General features: G+C 50.5%; 1 protein-coding gene across 6 annotated transcripts; it reads left to right on the top strand.

Annotated features, from left to right (window-relative positions):
* Positions 1-268: 268 nt before the first annotated feature.
* SLC2A10 (solute carrier family 2 member 10) lies at positions 269-15,428 on the top strand. 6 transcript variants are annotated; one of them, XR_011996878.1, is made up of 6 exons: positions 269-380; positions 8,072-9,355; positions 9,855-9,977; positions 11,527-11,662; positions 11,818-11,926; positions 13,905-15,428. XR_011996878.1 is itself a non-coding variant. In XM_026014702.2 (5 exons), exons 1-5 carry the CDS (start codon positions 377-379, stop codon positions 13,981-13,983), a joined length of 1,626 nt encoding a protein of 541 aa, XP_025870487.1. In that variant the 5' UTR covers positions 307-376; the 3' UTR covers positions 13,984-15,428. The 6 variants fall into 6 exon arrangements, 4 of the variants coding, with proteins under 4 accessions (XP_025870487.1, XP_025870486.1, XP_025870485.1 ...); XM_026014702.2 differs by lacking the exon at positions 11,818-11,926 and having other exon boundaries at positions 307-380; XM_026014701.2 differs by lacking the exons at positions 269-380; positions 11,818-11,926 and adding an exon at positions 994-1,099.
* Positions 15,429-20,826: the final 5,398 nt, after the last annotated feature.

The following is a 20,826-nucleotide window of genomic DNA, read 5'->3' as shown; positions in this document are numbered from 1 at the left end:
GGTCAGTGTAGACGCATGAGAGAGGCCAGACTAGGAGTGTGGACTGCAGTGATTGAGGATGCTCCTTCCTGCGGGGCGCACAGGAGAGGGAAGCGCGCGGGGTCCCCCCCCCCCCAGCGGGGATGACAGGGGCGAGGGGCCCAGAGCAGGATAGTTGGGGGGGCCCCCAGCCAGGCCCGGGGCGGTCCCTGCGCCCCTCGGTCCCGCCTCCAGGCGCGGGGGCGCAGGCTGGCGGACGTGGCGGGCGGGGAGGAGGGACGCAGGCGGGAGGCGGGCCCGAAAGTTTGTCGCGCGGCGGAGGCGGCGAGGCGGGGACTCGGGGCGGGGGTGCGGGCCGGTCCCGGTGCCCCCAGCTCGCAGGGGAGTCGTGCTCGCCATGGGTAAGTCGTGAGCGGGCGCTGCGCCGGGAGCCCCCGCGGCCTCTCCGCGGGCCCCATCCCGCCCCCGTGGCACCCAGTCGGGTGGGGGCAGCAGGCCCGGCTGCGCGCTGGGAGGGGACGCGGGCACACTTCCTTCCCTGCTCCTTTCTGCCTCCCCAAAAGTGCTCTTTACTTGATACCAAGTGCGCACTCGGGGCAGGCCCCGTCCTGACCGCCTCAAGCCTTACAACCACCCCGGGCAAGGGAAACTGCTCCTATTCGGCAAAGACAGAGGCTCCGAAAGGAGCAACTGCAGGACTGTTTGCTGACCACTTCTAAGTGTGGCCAGGCCTCAGGATGCTGCCAGGAGCAACACAGACAAAACCTCCGCTTTGGAGGTATTCGATGAGGGGAGATGGATTAGAATCCGGAACTGGGAGGGGTGGGTTTGGGGGGGGGGGAGAATAGGGAATTGCTTTGTTGCTGCAGGGAACTAGGATTTCCATTTCTCTCTGTGGATCCAGAGCCTCACCCTGTCTTTCAGGCATTCATCCCTCTACTATGCGGCAGGGGCTGGGGACTCAGTGGTGAGCAAAGCAGACAGCAGCCCTCTCTTCCATGGAGCTGACATTCCAGTCGAGAAGCTGGAAGGGAGTAAATGAATAAAATGATTTCCAAGAGCGATAAGATGCTGTGGAACACATAAAACGGGAAAATGTTGAGGGAAGCAGCTTTGTTAGGTAGGTAGGTAGCCAAGGGCTCCCAGGGTAGGAGGCGCTGGTGCAGAGACATTGCTCAGATGAAGTATGTGTACTAAGATCTGGAAAAAACTACAAGAGGGCAAGGATAGCATGTGCAAAGGCCCTGAGGCATGAGTGGGCTGGTGTGGTCAGACCAGTGTGGCTGAAGCACAGTGGGAAAGGGGAAAAGGGTGAGAGGGAGATCAGAGAGTTAGACAGGGGCTAGACTGTGTAGAACTTTGTAGGCCGTGGTGAGAAGTTTGGGTTTTATTCCAAATGGCATGGGAAACTGGAGAAGCAGTTTAAGCTGGAGTGGGACATGACCTGAATTGTGTTTTAAAAACTGACTCTGGATTATTCTATGGAGCAACATAATAGCCAACAGTGGCTATAAGGTAGCCACGCTACAAGGTGGATACTGCTATTATCCACACTGGTAGATGGGGAAGCTCAGAGAGGTTAAGCGAGCTGCCTGAGGCCACACAGCTATGGAGTAGAAGAGCTGGGATAGAACCCCAGCATTCTGGCTTCAGTCTGCATTCCAACCACTGTACCATCCAGCCTCTCATGCACAGAGTCATGGCAGGAATGGTCACCAACTCCAGCTCTGACTCCAGAATCCATGCTCTTAACCCTCAAGGCACCCTGCCCCAGAACCTGAGGGAAAACAGAGACCCAGAGAGGTTCTCCCAACAACACTCAGCTTGACCCTGGTCCCTTGCACCTGCCCCTCCTAGCCCTTTGCTGCCTCCTACATTAATTCACAGCTATTGACTGAGCGTCTCCCAAGGGCAGAGCTGGGCCTGGGTGGAAGTAGGGAAGGGGGGGGAAGTGCAAGCTACCTGGGCTAGCTCTGTCCTCCACAGAGATCCCAGGCTGCTTTCCTGGGCTCCCTGTCTCAGGGATTGGGCCCCCAGGTGTAGACCTGGATTCCAGCCCCCGTTCTCCTGCTTCTGGGGTGCATCACCTGGTCTACCTTTCTGACGCTCAGCATTCTCACCTATGAAATGACCCCCATACGATGCTTCTCACAAGGTGGCCTTGAGAACAACATGAGCAAATGAATGAAAGGGGCTCGGCTCACCACCTACACCACCTACACGTGGTAAATGATCTGTCAATGTGAGCTTTGCTTTTTTTTACCCCACCCAGTGCTGGGACTCTGCTCTTGTCACTTACACACTGTCACTTCGGGCAATGTCTTCACCTCTCTGTGCCTCAGTCATTTCATCTGTAAAATGGGAATGACAGCTGAGCCTGTGGCATAGGTTTGCTGTAAGGGTTAAGTCAGCTGATGCAGATACGGCTTCCAGAAGGGGAGGCGTGGCTGGCTGTGGGGAGTGCTCTGTACATATTAGGTGTGTTAGGATGTTTGGAAGTCAGCCCTCTGGGTGAGGATATTTGCATAGTTCAGCTTAGCTCTGGTTTCTCCCTGGAATTTCAGGGAAAGCCATGGCAGATCTCTGGCGGGGGAGGGACCCAGTGTGTTGTGACTTCTGGTTGAAATGCTATTCTGGTGTCACCAACAGGAGGCTCCCTGGGACTTGCAACTAGCTGGTGATCCATGCACCTGAAACCTGACTTCTTTCCCCTTCCCGTGATCCTTGATTCTCTCCCTGGGAAGCTCTGACCTCCACAGTAAGGGGTTTAGGGGATTAAGGGCATTTCCTCCAGTGTGAGACAGCTTCACATACAACTTTTTTGTTGTTTTTAGAGAGAGGGAAGGAAAGAGAGAGTATGTGTGTATACAGGTAAAGGGAGGGACAGAGAGAGGGAGAGAGAGAATCTTAAGCAGGCTCCACACTCAGCAGAGAGCCTGTTATGGGGCTCAATCTCACGACCTTGAGATCATGACCTGAGCTGAAATCAAGAGAGGGACGTTTAGCTGACTGAGGCCCCCCCCCCCCCCCCCCCCCAGGTGCACTTACAGATAATTCATAGAAAGGGAGACCAGTTCCCAAACCCAGGCTGGGCCCTCCTTTGGGGGCCAGAATTTACTCTTACTTCCTGTGGAGTGTGGTCCCTTTCAGACCTTAGACCTCTCCAAAGAAACGTCTCCCTCAAGAGCCAAGACCCTTCCTCTCTGGATTCCCTAAGCCCCCAGAGTCCCTTCATTCAATCATCTGTTTATTCAACAATTATTCCTGAGCTCCAGGAACTGTCATCAGCGTCAGGGAGCGGCTAAGGACAAACGATTCCTGTTCCTTTTGGGACTGGCACTCTGGTTGGAGAGAAGGATAAATATGTCAAATACATAGCTCTTTCAGATGGTGAGAAGGACTATGGAGAGCAAGCAGGGAAGGGCATGGGAAGTGATGTGATGGGGAGTTGGGTGGAGAAGGCCTCAGGAGAAGGCCGTGTTTGAGTACAGGCCATTGGGCGAGAGGGGAGGGATGGAGGGAGAGGGCTCTCCTAGCAGAGGGGACAGGTGGTAAAAAGTCTTGGGTTGAGTCACACAGGAATGAGGAGGAACAGCAAGGAAGCTGGCATGGCCGAGCTGAGAGAGAGAGAGAGAGAGAGCGAGCGAGCACAGGCAGATCCAGCAGAGCATTGAAGGACACTGTAAGGACTTCAGCTCTTGAGGGCTCTGAGCAGAATGACTTAGGCTGTCCCAGCACCCCCCCCCGCCCCCCCCCGCCCCCCGGCTGTCATGTAGCATCCTTTGACGTTCACATGTGCCTGAGGCAGTCCTTGCAATGCCATGTGGTGACGCCTCCCTAGTCTCCAACTCAGTCATTGGCTTATTTGGCAGAAGGAGCCCCTCTGGGGTGTCAGGTCGGGGGCTGGGGCTCAGGAGGCACAGACGGTAAGTCTCCATTGCCGCCCTGCCCTTTTTAACAAGGAAGCCGCACCCACAAACCTGAGACGGTGTCAGCAAGGGACAGGGCAATGCAGAGGTGGTGGGAAGTGAAAAATGTGGCTTGGAAAGTGGAGGAAGACGTACAGGAATTAGCCAGGGCCTCCCCTGAATTACCTTAAGAAGAAAGGAAAGGAAAGGAAAGGAAAGGAAAGGAAAGGAAAGGGAAGGAAAAAGGAAAGGGAAGGAGAAAGGAAAGGAAAGGAAAGGAAAGGAGAAAGGAAAGGAAAAGGGAAAGGGGAAAGGGAAAGAAGAGAAGAAGAGAAAAGAAAAGGAAAAAAGTAGGAAGAAGAGAAAAAGAAAAAAGCTATTTCTTAGTCACTAAGACATTCATGGCTTCAGGAGCTGGGGCTCAGGCAGTGTTGTCGGGGACACCCCTCCAAAGGGGAAGATGGCCCCCAGCTGCTCCAGACATGTAGACTACCAGCTTTGCATTTTTAGTGAGTAAACACAGTGGCCCAGCCCAGGGTCAGCACTTGTTCATCGCTGCCCAGGGCCTGGGAACCTGCTGGTTGTTCAGATCTGGGTCATGGATGCCCTGGAGCCAGGCCGGGGAGGGGGGGTGAGGGGGGGGGGAGTCATTTCTACCCAAACCAGGAGACTGAGAGACAAAGCACAGGGAAGGGCAGCACCCCAACAGAGAGGGGCGATGCCAAACAGCAGACACATACAACTCAAAGCCCTTTGGAGAGGTGACCGCGAGCGGGCCTGACGAGGATGAGTGGGGACCCAGGCGATGCAGGGAGAGCAGAGGGGCGTGAAAGTGGATGGTTGTGCTGGGAACAAGTGTGCACTGGGCTTGTGGGAGGCAGGAGGGGAAGTGGGGACAGAGCTGGGGAAGGGTATGACTGAGGAGTTTGGCTGGGGGCCACCAGCTAAGGAGTTAGGACTTACTAGAGCAGAGGACGGGAGCCATGGCTTAAGGAAGGGGATGTGCTTCCCTAGTCTTTCCAATGGCCCTGACTCCCTGGGGGCTGTCCTTCGTAGTTCCTTGGGGCACTGTTGGTTTGCAGTGCTCTGTGACTGGGTTTTCCTGAGAGCTAACACATCTGTCTCCCCCCACCACCCCTGACGCTGCACTGCTGCTCTCTCTCACACCCCACCTACCTTTGATTGTCCTTACTTGAAGTCCATTCGGCAAAGCTCTTAAGTATATGGGTTTGGGAGTCAGATGGATCAACGTTGGAGTCCTGATCCTGTTGCCTCCCAGCTGTGGGAACACTCTGAGCCTTACTTTCCCCATCTCTAAAATGGGGATAACTGTAGCTATACCATCTAGGGGTTGTTACAAAGATGGGTTGAGAGAAGGCACTGAAGTCTTTACATAGGGGAGCTACTCAATAAATGACACCTGTTATCAGTACTATATTATTTCACTATTATTTTTGCTGTTCTGCTCTTAAACCACTGTGACCCAAAGCTGCCCCGATGCATTTTCCTTTTTTTTGTTGTTGTTTAATATTTTATTTTATTTATTCATGAGAGACACAGAGAGGCAGAGACACAGGCAGAGGGAGAAACAGGCTCCATGCAAGGAGCCCGATGTGGGACTCGATCCCAGGAATCCAGGATCATGCCCTGAGCCAAAGGCAGATGCTCAACCGCTGAGCCACCCAGGCATCCCCCCGATGCATTTTCCAACGCGACCTGTGGACAGTCAGCTTGGCCTCTGAGCTCCTTGGCTGGGTTCCCTTTCAGCTCCAGAGAACTGAGGAAATGGCAAACAAATTCTGTTTTCACTTGATTGCCTCACATGGCCTGGAAGTACCTTCCCTTCTGGAAGTAGGCTCCAGGAACCGAGGGAGATGGGGCAAAGGGAGGTGAAGACAGGGCAGGACCTTGGTACTGTCATCTTCCTAGGGTGCTCGTTGATGGTCATGAACAGGAGGTGCAGGACCAGCCAGGGAAAGGGAGGCGGTGATTTCCCAGAGGCAGGGTGGGAGGGAGAAGGGTGAGCAGAATTGGGAGCTGAGCCTTCCACCCGTGAAACTCCACCCCACCCCCTACCCCCCACACCTCCCACACAAGAATTGCCTAACAGAGATGCGGAAAGGTAGAGGTAGGAGAGAACAGCGCAAAAGCATAACATGCCAAGGGTTTGTAATGGAGTGGTTAAGGGTGTGGATTGTGGAGTCAGACCGCCCGGCTCTGAGTCTGGGCTTAGCTACTGACTACTTTTGACCTTAGACAAGTCACTTCCCCTCTGATGGTCAGTTTGTTCATTCATAAATAATTCAAAAGCCCACCACATGAAGTTATATTAAGTCAAATGTGTTACTGCATTTAAGTGCCCAAAGCAATGCCTACTTCAGAGAAAACACTCAGTGAATCTGACTGTAGTATTATGAATATTCTTGTCAGGTCCAGGGTGGGTGTGGGTGTGATACTGCTAGGTTACTCCAGATGCCTCTAGAAATATCTAAGTGTAAGTATGTGAATTAAGAGTAACCTGTAAGTGTACTGCCAGTATGGTGGCTGGCTGCTAGCCACATGTGGCTATTTTTACATTTAAATTAGTGAAAATTAAATAAAATTGAAAAATTCAGTTCATTAGTCACTTTAGCCATATTTTAAGTGCTCAGGAACCACATGTGCTGGTAACTGCTCTCTCTTCCCAGCTCAAGCCTTCAAAGACTGCCTCCATCCACTGAGGATTCATTACTATCTTCATGACCTAAAAAGTTCCATGTGATCTGGCCCCTGCCTGCTTCTCCTTCCTCATTATCTCCTATGGCTCCAGCCACCTTGGCCTCCTTACTGAAAGCACTGTGATTAAAAGCTTGCACTCTCTAGCTGCATCCGTCACTCACTTGCTCTGTGACCATGAGAAAGTTTCTTAACTTCTCTGAGCTTGGAGGATGGTACTAATACTAATATGTTATAGGGTTGTTTTAAGAATTAAATAAGTAAATGCATATGAAGTTTTTAAAACAGGGTCTAGCACTTAGTGTCATATAAGCACTAGCTATTAATTCTCAAAACTATCTTGCTTCAGGGCTTTTATTTTGCTATTCCCTCTGTTTAGAATATTCTTCTCCCAGATTTTATATGGCTTTCACCCTCACTTAATTCAGATCTCTGTTCAAATCTTCTTTGAGAGGCCTTAACTGACTACCCTATTTAAAATAGAACTCCTCCATCATTTTCAATCCACTTGCTTTTTTTAATGACACCTATCACCTGAAGTTATATATATATTTATTTATCGTCTGCCTTTTGCTACTAGAATATCAGGTGCTTGAGCACACTACTGTATTGAAAGCCCCACGAACAGTCTGGCATGTTGTAGATGCCAGATAAATAAGTTTTTGAATGATTGGATGAATGGATGCATAGACGGATGGGTAAGTGTGTGAATGGGTACATAAGGGATGGAATACAAAGATTGGTGGATGAATGGATGTATGTGTGGATAGATGTGTCAATAGATGGATGGTGAATTAAGAAGTATATGAATGACCAAATGGATGGATGAATATGTGGTAGACGGAGCAAATGGATGGATAGAGGAGGAGATGATGAAGGGATGGATGGATAGATTGATTAATAAATAGCTGAATAGATGAATAGATGTAGTAGATGGATGGATGGATGGATGATGAATGATGAATGCATGCATTCATGCATGTGTAATTGGATGGCTGGATAAATGGATGGAATGGATGGATGGATGGGGATGAAGGAGAGATGGATGAAGATTGAAGTGGATTGATGAATGGATGGATAGATGCATGAAAGCCTGCATGAGTAGATGGATGAGTGAATAAATGGATGGAGTGGGTGGGTAAATGGATGAACTGGATGCATGTAGGGAGGGATGAGGGAAGAAGTGGATGGATAGATGAATGTATTGATGAATGGATGAATGGATTGATGGATGGATGAATGGATCAGTAGATGGATAGATAGGTGAATGACAGTAGATGGATGGAGGGGTGGGTAGGTGAAGGAAGGAGTGGATGGATGAAAGATGGATGGATCAATGAATGGATGGGTAGATGGACGGACAGGTGAATAGATGGAATAGCTGGGTGGATAGATGAGGGGTTGACAGATGGATGATGCTCTGGTAAGGAACCATCCTGAACTCTGCTCCTGTCACTTTTGTTTTCCAGGCCATCCCCAACTGCTCCTGCCCCTGTGTGCCTCTGTGTCTTTGCTGGGTGGCCTGACCTTTGGTTATGAACTGGCAGTTGTATCAGGTGCCCTGCTGCCCCTGCAGCTTGACTTTGGGCTATCCTGCTTGGAGCAGGAGCTCCTGGTGGGCAGCCTGCTCCTGGGGGCTCTCCTCGCCTCCCTGGTGGGGGGCATCTTCATCGACCAGTATGGCAGGAAACAAGCCATCCTCGGCAGCAACTTGGTGCTTTTGGCAGGCAGCCTGAGCCTAGGCCTGGCTGGCTCCCTGGCCTGGCTGGTCCTGGGCCGCTTGGTGGCTGGCTTTGCCATCTCCCTCTCCTCCATGGCCTGCTGTATTTATGTGTCAGAGCTGGTGGGGCCACGGCAGCGGGGAGTGCTGGTGTCCCTCTATGAGGCCGGCATCACCCTGGGCATCCTGCTGTCCTATGCACTCAACTATGCACTGGCTGGTGCCCCCGGGGGATGGAGGCATATGTTTGGCTGGGCCGCTGCACCTGCTCTTCTGCAGTCCCTCAGCCTCTTCTGTCTCCCTGCTGGTACCACCAAAGCTGCAGCCAACAAGGACCTCATTCCTCTCCAGGGAGGAGAGGCCACCAAGCTGGGCCTGGGGAGGCCGAGATACTCCCTTCTGGACCTCTTCAGGGCACGGGATAACATGCGAGGCCGGACTGTGGTGGGGCTGGGGCTAGTGATTTTCCAGCAGCTAACAGGGCAGCCCAATGTGCTTTGCTATGCCTCTACCATCTTCCACTCGGTTGGCTTCCGTGGGGGCTCCTCAGCTGTGCTGGCCTCTGTGGGACTTGGTGCGGTGAAGGTGGTGGCTACCCTGGCTGCCATGGGACTGGTGGACCGAGCGGGCCGCAGAGCCCTATTACTGGCTGGCTGTGCCCTTATGGCCTTGTCGGTCAGTGGCATAGGCCTTGTCAGCTTTGCCGCACCCATGGACTCTGGTCCGAGTTGCCTGGCCATGCCCAACGCCACTAGGCTGTCAGGCCTCCCTGGAGACCCTAGCCTGCCGAGGGGCATCACTCCACTTCCATTGCCAACAACCAGTGAGAACCAAGGGAAGCCAGTCTTGTCAACCTCTAAGAAAATCAAGCTTCATCCCAGAGCTGGGAACCCCACAGCCCCTCCCCTGCGAATGGCCTTAAGCACTGCCTCCCCTGCACCCCATCCTGCCCCAGAGCGTGCCTTGCTGCACTGGACTGCACTGGTCTGCATGATGGTCTTTGTGAGTGCCTTCTCCTTTGGATTTGGACCAGGTAGGTGGGAGTTCTCTTGCAGGTAACTCTGCAGCCTTTTACCCCACCCAGCAGAAAGGTTGGGGACGTGTCAGTCAGGGTCTCAGAGGTGACCTCAGGGTCTCAGGGTCTCAGAGGTGACCTCAGGTCTCAGGGTCTAGAGATGGCTTGACCATGAAGCCAATGAAGCTTACGCTTTAAGGACTCCTTGCTTACTTGCACGCTCTCCTTCCAAGGGCTTAATTTTCTGTTCCTAGTGTGGGGGCCTTTCTTATAAAGGTCCCCAAATTATTTAAGCTTTGGGCCTCATGAAACCTGAATTTGCCCCTGGATCGATCTTTCAAAAGGTTTACTAGAAAGGGGTTCTTGCAGGGATATCGGGGAGGCAGTGGGAGGACTGGGTGTCAGGGGCCTGACATTCTGCTTGAGTCACATTGTCATGGGGCTGTCCGCTGAGCCATGGGGGCCAGGCCCCAGTTCCCACCACAGCCCACAAGTCCTCCCTGCTTTCCTGTCCTAGTGACCTGGCTTGTCCTTAGCGAGATCTATCCCATGGAGATCCGGGGCCGAGCCTTCGCCTTCTGTAACAGCTTCAACTGGGCCTGCAACCTCCTTGTCAGCCTCTCCTTCCTCGACCTCATTGGTGAGTCCTCTGGCCTAATTCCATGGTCTGATCCCTTCTAGATCCAAGAACACTTGTCTCCAGACAGCCAGGACTTCCATATCTGACTGGGTCTAAGTGACAGAAAAGCCAGGGCAAACTAGCTGATGAACAAAAGGGAGGATTTTTGTCATAAATCACAGAAAGGTGGACAGTGGACAGCTTTAAGCACTGCTGATCCCTGGGCTGCCATAAAGCTGTCGCCCGGCCCTGCTCTCTTTCTGCTCTGCCTCCCATGCTGTCAGCTTCTGTCTCAGCCAGACCCACCTCATGGTGGCAGGGGTGGCACCTGCAGATCTTGAAGTATGGCATTCAAGAAAGAGTATTTCTTTCCCCGTGCTCTTGCCCATGTCCTGGGATGGGCTCCTGTTGGTTCAGCAAGACTGCATGCCCATCTACGGCTAGAAGGCTGCAAGACTCTGATGCCCGGGCCTGGGGCATTTAGCACCCCCTGGAGTCAGGGCCGGTGGGGAATGGCTTCACCCAACCACACAGACAGAGGTAGAAGGGGTTGTCTCCTCAAAATAGAATCAGAGACTAGTATCTTCAAAGGGGGGAGGAGAGGCTGACAGACAAAGAGAAGACATGACCTTAGATGTCTACCTTCTACCTTAGATGGTTCCAGGCCCCATCAAGTAGTGGGCCAGCTTGATTGACAGCCTGGAAATTGAGGCTGAAGAAGGGGAAAATCCTCCATCTGGAAGCCATCTGTGATTGCTGTGGTAGGGGAGAGAACAACTCCCCGGGGTGATGGGGTGGGGGGAGTCTGGAGGCCTGAGTGTGGTGCTCTGGTACTCACCCACCCCGCATCTTCTTCACTGTAGCTGTGAGGATTAAGTGGAGGCCCAGCTGGTCAGGGAAGGTTACTCAGAGGTCCTGGCCTCTAAAGGGGAGAATGGCCATGGCTCTGGAAGGTCATCGATGCTTCTGCCTCAACAAAGCCCTCCCCTCACTGTCTCCTTTCTCTGATCTGGACTGATGGCCTCCTAAGGAGCCAGAGTCACCCCGGTGGTCCAGGTTGCTGGCCCTGAAACCCTGGCCCTCCCCAGAGGCTCCAGGAAGAGACAGGGGCTGGGGTACGATCTGGGAGTCAGACACAGGCCAAATGGGCTGAAACCTTATTCCCTGGATACTCAATTCATTCACCCAATAACCAGTTTATGAAATTTCTGAGGATCTTTTTTCCTTAGGGGCTGGGCTGGGCCAAGCCTGAAACTATTTTGCTGCTAAAGTAAAGGCCATTCCTGTTTTCAGATTATGAACTCAGTCCTCTGGGTAGTGTTTTAGGTGTGGGTGAGTGGGTTTCCCATGCAGACCAGATGTCCTCATCTGTGTTTGCACATCTGGGCCCTGGTCCTTTGCCTGCCTCTGGGATAACCAGTCCTACTTACCTGACAGCTTGTTCTCTTCATTCTGCAAATCAGACATCTGGAGAATTTGCTTTGGGGGAACTGACTCGCAGTGCCCTCTCTGGAACCAGCCGGCTAGCCAGGCTGCACCTCTGCTCACGCTCCTGCCCTCCTGTTCCCAGGTACCATTGGCTTGTCCTGGACCTTCCTGCTCTACGGGCTGACCGCTGTCCTCAGCCTGGGCTTCATCTACTCATTTGTTCCTGAAACGAAAGGTCTGTCATTGGCAGAGATAGACCAGCAGTTCCAGAGGAGACGGTAAGAGGAGACAGGGCGAAAGACTCACATCACACCCTGAGCAGATCAGTTCAGGATTTACTTCTCGTACTTTCTCTTTGCAAGAGACTGATTTTCTCCTCCTCCTGACTGTCTTAGTGCCCGGACGCTGTCAGTTTTGTCTTGTCTTCGTGCAGGAGCTGTTTTCCTGGAGTTGTTTGTGTCCTCCTCCAGCAGAGTTTCATTTGACTGTGAGGCCCCAGCTCATGAGAATTTTAAGACCATGCGGTTATGGAATCACATAAGGTCAGAGTAGTAGAATCTTAAGAGTCATAGAAGCTTAGAGAAAATAGTCTAATTGTGGCCTTTTAAAGTCACACACAAAGACCTGTGGGCTTAATCTACTGATTCTTTAGGAGTTTATTAAATCCCTATTATGTTCCAGGCCATGTCTGGGCCTTAGGAGACATGGCCAAGAGTATGATGGGCAAGGTCCTTGTCCTCCTGGAGCTTCCATTCTATTGGAGAAGTGGGAACAGAAAATAAATAAGCCAATAAATGCAGCAACAAGAGCATTTTGGTTAGTGATATGTATCTGGGAGAAAATGAAACAGAGTGAAGTACGTTGAGAAGGCCTGATTGGCAGAGCAGGGTTGTGGCTAAATTAGAGTGGGTAGTCAGAGAGGGGGGACCTCGGAGGAGGTGCAATTTAAATGCCTGAGAAGGAGGGACACCTGGGTGACTCAGCAGTTGGGCATCTGCCTTTGGCTTAGGTCATGATTCTGGGGTCCCAGATTGAGTCCTGCATTGGGCTCCCCTTGAGGAGCCTGCTTCTCCCTCTTGCCTGTGTCTCTGCCTCTATGTGCCTCTCGTGAATAAATAAAATCTTTAAAAATAAATAAGTAAATAAGTAAATAAATAAATAAATAAATGTGTGAGAAGGAGACAGCTGCGTAGAGATGAGGGGGAGGAGCTTTCCAGGTAGAGGGAACAGTATGTGCAAAGGTCCTGTGGTTGGGAGTGTATCTGGCATGTGCAAGGAACCACAAGGAAGCCAGTGCGGCTGGAACAGAGGGAAGCATGGCAGGAGGGGTAGAAGATCAGCTCAGCCAAGCTGGTAGGAGCTTGATCATGTAAGGTCTTTAGGTCATAGAGAGAAGTTCAGAATCTTAGCATCATGGAGCCTTGGGGGCCATTCAAATAAGAAATGAGAGGAATAGGAGCATCAGAAGGGACCTAAAAACTCTACAATCCTAAATATCCTTGGCAAATGCCCCTGGTTACTTCTTGTAGTAAAGGGAGTCACCAGCACCTGACTGCCCTTTCTACTCCTGGGAGGCCCTAAATGACTAAAAAGATCAGCTTCTAATATGGAGTTGGAACTTGCCTCCTGCATCTCCTGCCAAGTGCCACCCCATCCTGGCCCCTGAAGGGATGCAGCACTAGTCTAGTGCAAAAGCCTCTAACCTGCTCCACCCCAACCCTGAGGGTTCTCTGCTGGTGGAACACCCCCAATTTGTCGGATGGCCCCCCTGCAGGTCACTCAGCAGCCCAACCCTATTGGTTAGGAAATAGATCTGGCTGCTCAGAATGGTCTGGATGTAGGGGTCCAGGGCTGGGGTGGCGGCTGTGCTCTGAGAGGTCATCCAGGGTTGCAAGTTCCTTCTCTGGTGGCTCCACCCTCCCTTTGATAATTACCTTTCCCACATGGCCTGTGACAGTGAGCCACCACGGTCCTGCAAGAGGGAAGGTGGGAGGGGACACACAACCTGAAAGATGCTCACGTCACTTCCACCTGCATCCTTTGGACAGAATCTGGCTACACCTACATGTGGGGGAGGCTGAGAAACAGAGGCTATAATCTGGGGAGCTGTGTGCCCAGCTAAAAATCAAGGTACTGTTACTAGGCTTAAAAGGGGGGAGTCCAGGTACTAGGAGCCACCTGGAATCTCTGCCATACTGGCTTTCTTGGGAGAAGATTCCAGAACCCCTCCTCTGGGATGAGGAGCTAAGGAGGCCGAAAGGCAGGTAGAAGCCAGCTTTGGGGTAAAGCAGGTTGTGATCGCAGCCGAGGGGAGTGGCAGGCTGGACCTGGGGACTCGGGTCACGTGGCGGAGCCTGGGCCAGCCTGTGGGGCAAGGAAGCTGAGTCTGCTGTGACCTGAGGAGGAGACTGAAAGTTAGGGGCTCTGACAGGGCCTGGCAGTCACCACTTCAGTCCCTGACATCAGAGGCCACAGAGACAGAGACAGAGACCCCCCCCCCCCCCACTCTCTGCTTGACAGGTTTGCTCTGAGCTTTGGCCACAGGCAGAGCTCCGCCGGCATCCCGTACACCCGCATCGAGGTCTCTGCAGCCTCCTGAGGAGTCCATCTGCCTGGAACATGCTGGAACCATGGCTGTAGCAGACTCCTCAGCTCCCCGCTTGTCTGGCCCCTGGAGCACTGTTTTAGGTGGCTCCGTAAGAGTCATCTCTGCTCCAGAAGAGGTCTTTGGGGCCCAGGTGAAAGAGGAGAAAGTTTGAGAACCCAAAAGTCTTCATTTTGAACCTCAGGCTCTGAGAGGCCCTGAGGATCCGCCTTCTTGCCTGAGTTTCCCCACTGTCCCCGCACATCCCCGCAGTATGTATAATGAAAACATCTCATGGAGTCTGTTGCTCCATGGGCTTCCTCAAAGAACCTCTAGGGTACCAGCGCCTGGAAGGAAGTCTCCTCTGGTGTCACCCCCAAATCCAGACAAAGATACTTCAGTCTCTGCTCTCTTTTCCCATCTGGCTGGGACTTTCTGGTGAGGCGGAAGCCTGCTTCTATCATTCACCAACTCAGATTGGTGGATAAGATGTTGAGTTCCAGTCCTGCTTTTCTGGGGTCCTTGCCGTAGGACCATAGGCCTCGGTTTCCCCATATGTACAATGGGGGACCCTGACCAAGGAGTTCTTAAGATTGCTTCTGATGCCAATGAACTGGAATTCTAAATGCTGCTCATAGAACGTGTATTCAGCATGGGCCCTGCCCTCAAGTGACTGGCCATCTCTTTAGGGGATGTGAGTTTTAATTAGGGGAGCAATAAATAGAATTCCAGAATGGTGTGCACTAAAACCCAAGGTGCAGGAAGCAAGCTCCAGGAGCTGTTTCTAGGATGCTGCAGGAGAGCTATGCAGAAAGGAGGTGGGTTTGGGGGGCTGCCAAGCTGGGCTTGTTGGCATTGCCTCGGTCCCCTGGCAGCTGTTGACCTTGGGTGACTAACGGCTCTCACTATCCTCAGTTCCCACATCTGCAGAATGGGGATGATTAGGCCCCTGGGCGTGTCCTTAACCCCTGCCTTCCTGCAGGAGGGTCTTCAGTTGGTCCCATTCAGCTAGTCAGGGCCACAGGGTCAGGGAGGTTTCTGCTCACCCTCAGTTACCCAGGTCCCCACCTTTGGGACATTGTTAAGGGTCAGCCCCTGAGGGGTGAGTCAGATGGAGACTGAGCAAGAATCTCAGATCTGAGGTCAGCAGAGGAAGAGACGGGCAAGAGTGAGTTCCCGGATGCCGAGGAACATGAAGAGCTGGTGTGGGACGACGCTTCATTATCTGTGCCTGCTTCACGCCCAGTGGACTCTGGCCCCTCGACCTCTCTCCTCTTGTTCTAGATGCTTCCCTTGTACCCCGTGGTGTGCTGGAGGCCCCTCGTACTCACTTGTGAGAGCCCGTTGTTAAGTTTTCGAGACTTTTGCCAGCTGGTTGTTAAACATAGCTGTTTATAGATATTAAATTATTGAATATTTCAATAAATTATATTAAAAATAAAAGTAATAAATACTAAAAACTCATCGCTTCCTTATTTTGCTACATTTCACCATCATCTGTGCTCTTGAGACTACTTGGCGTCTAGGGTGTCTAATGAGAGACACGGGGGAGATCCTGCACATCTCCCGATTCTGTGTACAAGACGTCATGCTGGTCACTCAGAACTGCCCACGGGGAGTGAACTGGGACCACAGGGATGGGGGGCACTACAAGACAGGGCTTGACTTATTGTTTCCTTGATGTTCCCACTTTAAGAATGCGATGGATAAAATGTGAATAATGCAAATTAACCTGGTGAGTGTGACTGTCGCATCCGTAGCTGAGACATTGAGGCCCTAAACATTGAGGGAATATTTTTCCACTCCCAAACACTATTACCCAATGCAACAGACAGGTTGCCCACATCACTGGTGAAGGCGTCCTGAGCAACATCATTGTTTTACTTTCGTCTTACTCATTAACCTAAACAAAAATTGCAACCAGAGTTCATGTCGAAACGGCACTCGTTCTACAGAGATGCGAGAGGCCCCTTTGCTGAGTCAGATTGTGGTCTGGCGTTTATTCCTAGTCTGATTTTGTCAAGTCATGGCTAAACTGCAGTGATAGTTGGTTTTGGATACAAGAATTTGGCAAAAAAAAAAAAAAAAAAAATCAAATCAAGTCAAATCAAAATCCTTCTATGACAATTCGCTTTATGGAATTTATAAAGAATACTTACAACAAAAATATGTATCACTTGTAAATTTGTAAATTTTGTTCAACAAACACATCCTTTAGCCCCGTAAAATCTATACACACACACACACACACACACACACACACACACACACACGTATTTTCCTGGAGAGCAATTATTGAACATTTACGAGCGCACCACTTCTTTTATCTGTCCCTATGGCATCTTCAGATCCCACTCTCTCTGAAAAATCCCAAGCCTCTCTCAAGTCCCCTTTCCTGTCAGCCTAGGGAATGCTTTTCTAGTCTTAGACTGGGCTCCTTTTCTGGTCACTGTCATAAACTCAGTGGTCAGAAAGGGAATGTAAATCTAAAAATGTGCGGTACCTACTAGGTGCTCAGGGGTCTTTAGCACCAACCAGAAAAGACATGTGGTCTATTCAGTGATCTGCAGGGTGGGGGGTGGGAAGTTCTCTTTCTCCCAGATAATCTCAGAATCACTTCAGGAAAGCATTTCCCGGGATCCCTGGGTGGCGCAGCGGTTTAGCGCCTGCCTTTGGCCCAGGGCGCGATCCTGGAGACCCAGGATCAAATCCCACGTCGGGCTCCCGGTGCATGGAGCCTGCTTCTCCCTCTGCCTCTCTCTCTCTCTCTCTCTCTCTCTCTCTGTGAATATCATAAATAAATTAAAATAAAATAAAGTTTAAAAAAAAAAAAAGGAAAGCATTTCCCAAACCCCAGTATGATATGTAGCCTTTTCATATGTGTGCCCATCACATAGTGCCTTCCCGCTGTTTGCCAAATGGTGCTACACGGACTACTTACTGAACACTTTTCTTTAAAGTGATTTGCTTTTCAACTTAAATATCTTTTAAGAGGAAACGATATTAATTTATTTTTTCAATCAAATGCAAACTTACTGAACTGTACTCTGTGCCAGGCACCGTTCCAGAACCTGGGGACACGGCAGTGAACAAGACAAGGCGAGTTAAATTAGAAATAAGAAATGATAGAGAGAAGGAAGGATGGAGGGAAGCGAGGAAGGGAGGAGGGAGGAAGGAAAAGTAGATGGATGGATGAATCGATAGGTCCATGTCAGGAAGTGAAGAGTGCTAAGAAGAGATAAAGGCTAGATGGGGATGCTTGCATACTGTTTTACCTAGAAGAATCAGAGACAGCCCCTGAAGTGGTGGCGTCTGAGCAGCGACCTGCTTGAAGGACTAGAGTGAGCCATGAAAAGATCTGGGCAGGAGGTGTTGGGTGGCACAGTCAGTCAAAGAACTGACTCTTGGTTTCAGCTCAGGTCATGTTCTCATGGATCAATGAGATGGAGCCCAGGGCCAGGGTCTGTGCTCAGCATGGAGTCTGCTTGAAAATTCTCTCCCTCTGCCCTTCCCCACACTCAGCACTCTCTCGCTCACTCTCTGAAATAAATAAATACATTTATTAAAAAAAAGAAAGAAAGAAAGAACTGGGGGAAGAGCATCCCCGGCAGATGGCCCAGCATGTGCAAAGGCCCAGAGGTAAGACTGAGTTTTCCGTATTAGAGGGACCTCAAGGAGGGAGCCGAGGGTAGAGCGATGGTGGAGGAAGAGGAAGAGGTCAACAGGAGTTGGATCATGGAGACCTTCCTGACCACAGAAAGCATTTCAGAACTTCCTTCCTTCCTTCCTCCCTTCTTTCTTTCCTTCTTCCTTTTGATTTTATTTTTAAGTAATCTCTCCCTCTAATGTGGGCTCAGACTCACAACCCCAAGATCAAGAGTTGCAGCTCTACCGACTGAGCCAGCCAGGCGCCCCCACTTTTTCTAAATGCACTGGGAAGATCCTGGAAGATTTTGAACAGTGGGTGAACATGATCTGACGATGCTATCAAATACTTATTGTTGGTGAAGTTGGTGACTACAGAAAATGAGTATCCATTACCGAAATAAGAAGAAATCATAAAAATACTATGAAAGTGACATGGTTTCACTAAACTCTCACTAGATACTTTAATCTACTGTGGGCACTAACTTTAAGGCCTCCTCTATGATGAAAAATGGAGCTTGCAAGTGTGACGGAGGCATTTTAAGACACAATAGCACCAACCTAAGATTTTGTCTTTGTTTGGCTTGAAACAACAATGATGTGATGCAGCATATTTGATGTGGGAAACAAAGGCAGAAGAGAAATTATTAAATTTCCTTACTACCTAACAGCCCTTTGACACGTCCTTGAAACAGGCAGAGTGATCCTCCTCTAGGGACTCAGTTGCCTTGATGTTTTTTTTTTTTTTATTTTTTTTTTATTTTATTTTTTTTTAAAGATTTTTATTTATTTATTCATACACCACACACACACACACACACACAGAGGCAGAGGGTGAAGCAGGCTCCATGCAGGGAGCCTGACGTGGGACTCGATCCCGGGCCGCCAGGATCACACCCCAGACTGCAGGCGGCGCTAAACCGCTGCGCCACAGGGGCTGCCCGGTTGCCTTGATGTTAATACTTGGCTAAGGGCAACAGGCAATCTTAGCCTGACCCCCTGGGATCCTGTAAGTCTACTTTAACAAATAAGAATTCCTTCAGAAATTTCCTTTATCTCTAAACTCCCCAAGATACATGGCAGCAATCATCCCCCAAGCATATGGCCCACTGATATGCATCTGAAGGGTCTCAGGACTCAGGTTTTATTAGACAGTAATAAATGACATTTTCCTAATGATAGCTAGCCCCCTCAAGGTCCTGGAAACCTGGCTTCCAAAATTCCTTAGGGGGCACCTGGGTGGTTCAGGGGTTGAGCATCTGCCTTTGGCTCAGGTTGTGATCCTGGGGTCCTGGGATCGAGCCCCACATCTGGCTCCCTGTGGGGACCCTGCTTCTCCCTCTGCCGATGTCTCTGCCTCTCTCTCTGTGTCTCTCATGAATAAATAAATAAAATCTTTAAAAAAAAATCCTTAGAGACTTACACTCTCCCTAACCCCCTCCCAACTTGAGAGTATATATATATATAATGGGCCACTCCTCATGACCCTGGTGCAGCTCTCTGCTGTCCCCATGTCTTAAGAATTCTTTCTTGGCCATAGGCTTCAAACTCTAATAACTTTTCCTACATCATATTTATATGATGTTTGTGAACCTAAAATCATTACAAATGCCATGGGTCACATACTTCCCACACCAAAGGTTAGGAAGCCCTAAGTATTAAGAAAGAGACAGGTGGCCTTTGCTGCTCCCACATCAGAGCCTCTTGGGGAGCAGCGTTCAGTGTCACTGTGGACACCATTTGGAGCGAGGTCCCTGCTACAGGTGCCCTCTGAGGAAGGAGCACCTCAGATTCCTCCGAGGGGAAGGGGAAGGGGAAGGCTGTGTAGATGTCATTATCTTCCTGCTTCTTCTGAAGGGCTGGCGATCCAGAGGGAGAGGCGAAGGAGGAAGAGAAGAAACAAGACGTGAAACCAAACCTTTCCCCCACCTGAGATCATCACATCGGGGAGGGGACATTCCATGCCTGTCTGTAAATCAGGGAACCGAGGCTTATGAGTATGCCTCTCCTCTCCGGGCTCCTGCCAGCCTCCCCAGTGACTCAACATCCGCTTGGATGACCTCTCACCAGTTTGGCCTCTCCTGGTAAGTAATCTCTGTGGTCCCATGTTGCACTTGACCTCTTCTACCTTAAACGCATTCAACAGCAAACATACTTTAAATGTTTTATTTCAAACATCCCACTTCCTGATCACCATATCCTAACATTTCTGCTAATATCTGAATGCCCCTCAAGGTAACAGTTCTCTGACCTCATTGAGACCTTTGCCCTCTACATGCCAGTGCCTGACTCTACTGCTTTTCCAGCATCCATGGAGAGGTACATGGGCTTCACACTCCATCTTGTCCAACCTAGATCCCAAATCCCAACCTTATAATCACCCCGCACACACGCCCTTCTGCAGACTTAAGTCATGCTAATCCTATATTCCCTCTGTAGGCAGAGAATGCTGTAGGAGAAAAGTCATAAAACCTGACAAACAAGTTTCACGTGAAATCCATGAGCTCAAACAGACTCACCCTACAAATGCTCCCTCTGCACAGCAAAGGAAACAATACATTTAAAAGGCCATTTGTAGGGATGGCTGGGTGGCTCAGACGTTGAGCATCTGCCTTCGGCTCAGGGCATGATCCCAGGGTCTCGGGATCGAGTCCCACATTGGGCTCTCCGCATGGAGTCTGCTTCTCCCTCTGCCTATGTCTCTGCCTCTCTCTCTGTGTCTCTCATGAATAAATAAATAAAATCTTTAAAAAAATAAAAGGCCATTTGTAGAATGGGAGGAATATTTGCAAACCATAAATCTGAAAAAGGGTTAATCTCCAACATACATAAAGAACTCATAGAAATCAATAAACAAATAATCCAATGTAAAAATAGGCAAAGGACCTGAACACACTTTTTTCCAAAGACATGAATGGCCAATAGGTATATGAAAAGGTGCACAAGGGCAGCCCGGGTGGCTCAGGGGTTTAGTGCTGCCTTTGGCCCAGGGTATGATCCTGGAGACCCAGGATTGAGTCCCACGTCGGGCTCCCTGCGTGGAGCCTGCTTCTCCCTCTGCCTGTGTCTCTGCCTCTCTCTCTCTCTGTCTCTTGTGAATGAATAAATAAAATCTTAAAAAAAAAAAAAGGTGCACAACATCCTCATGGAAATACTAATCAAAACTACAATGAGATAATACCTCACACCTGTTAGGATGACTATGGCCATCCT

Source organism: Vulpes vulpes, chromosome 14 (genome assembly GCF_048418805.1).
Source record: "Vulpes vulpes isolate BD-2025 chromosome 14, VulVul3, whole genome shotgun sequence".
Classification (NCBI taxonomy): domain Eukaryota; kingdom Metazoa; phylum Chordata; class Mammalia; order Carnivora; family Canidae; genus Vulpes; species Vulpes vulpes.
The sequence above is the reverse complement of the archived record's forward strand: the minus strand, read 5'-3'. Positions and strand labels throughout refer to the sequence as shown.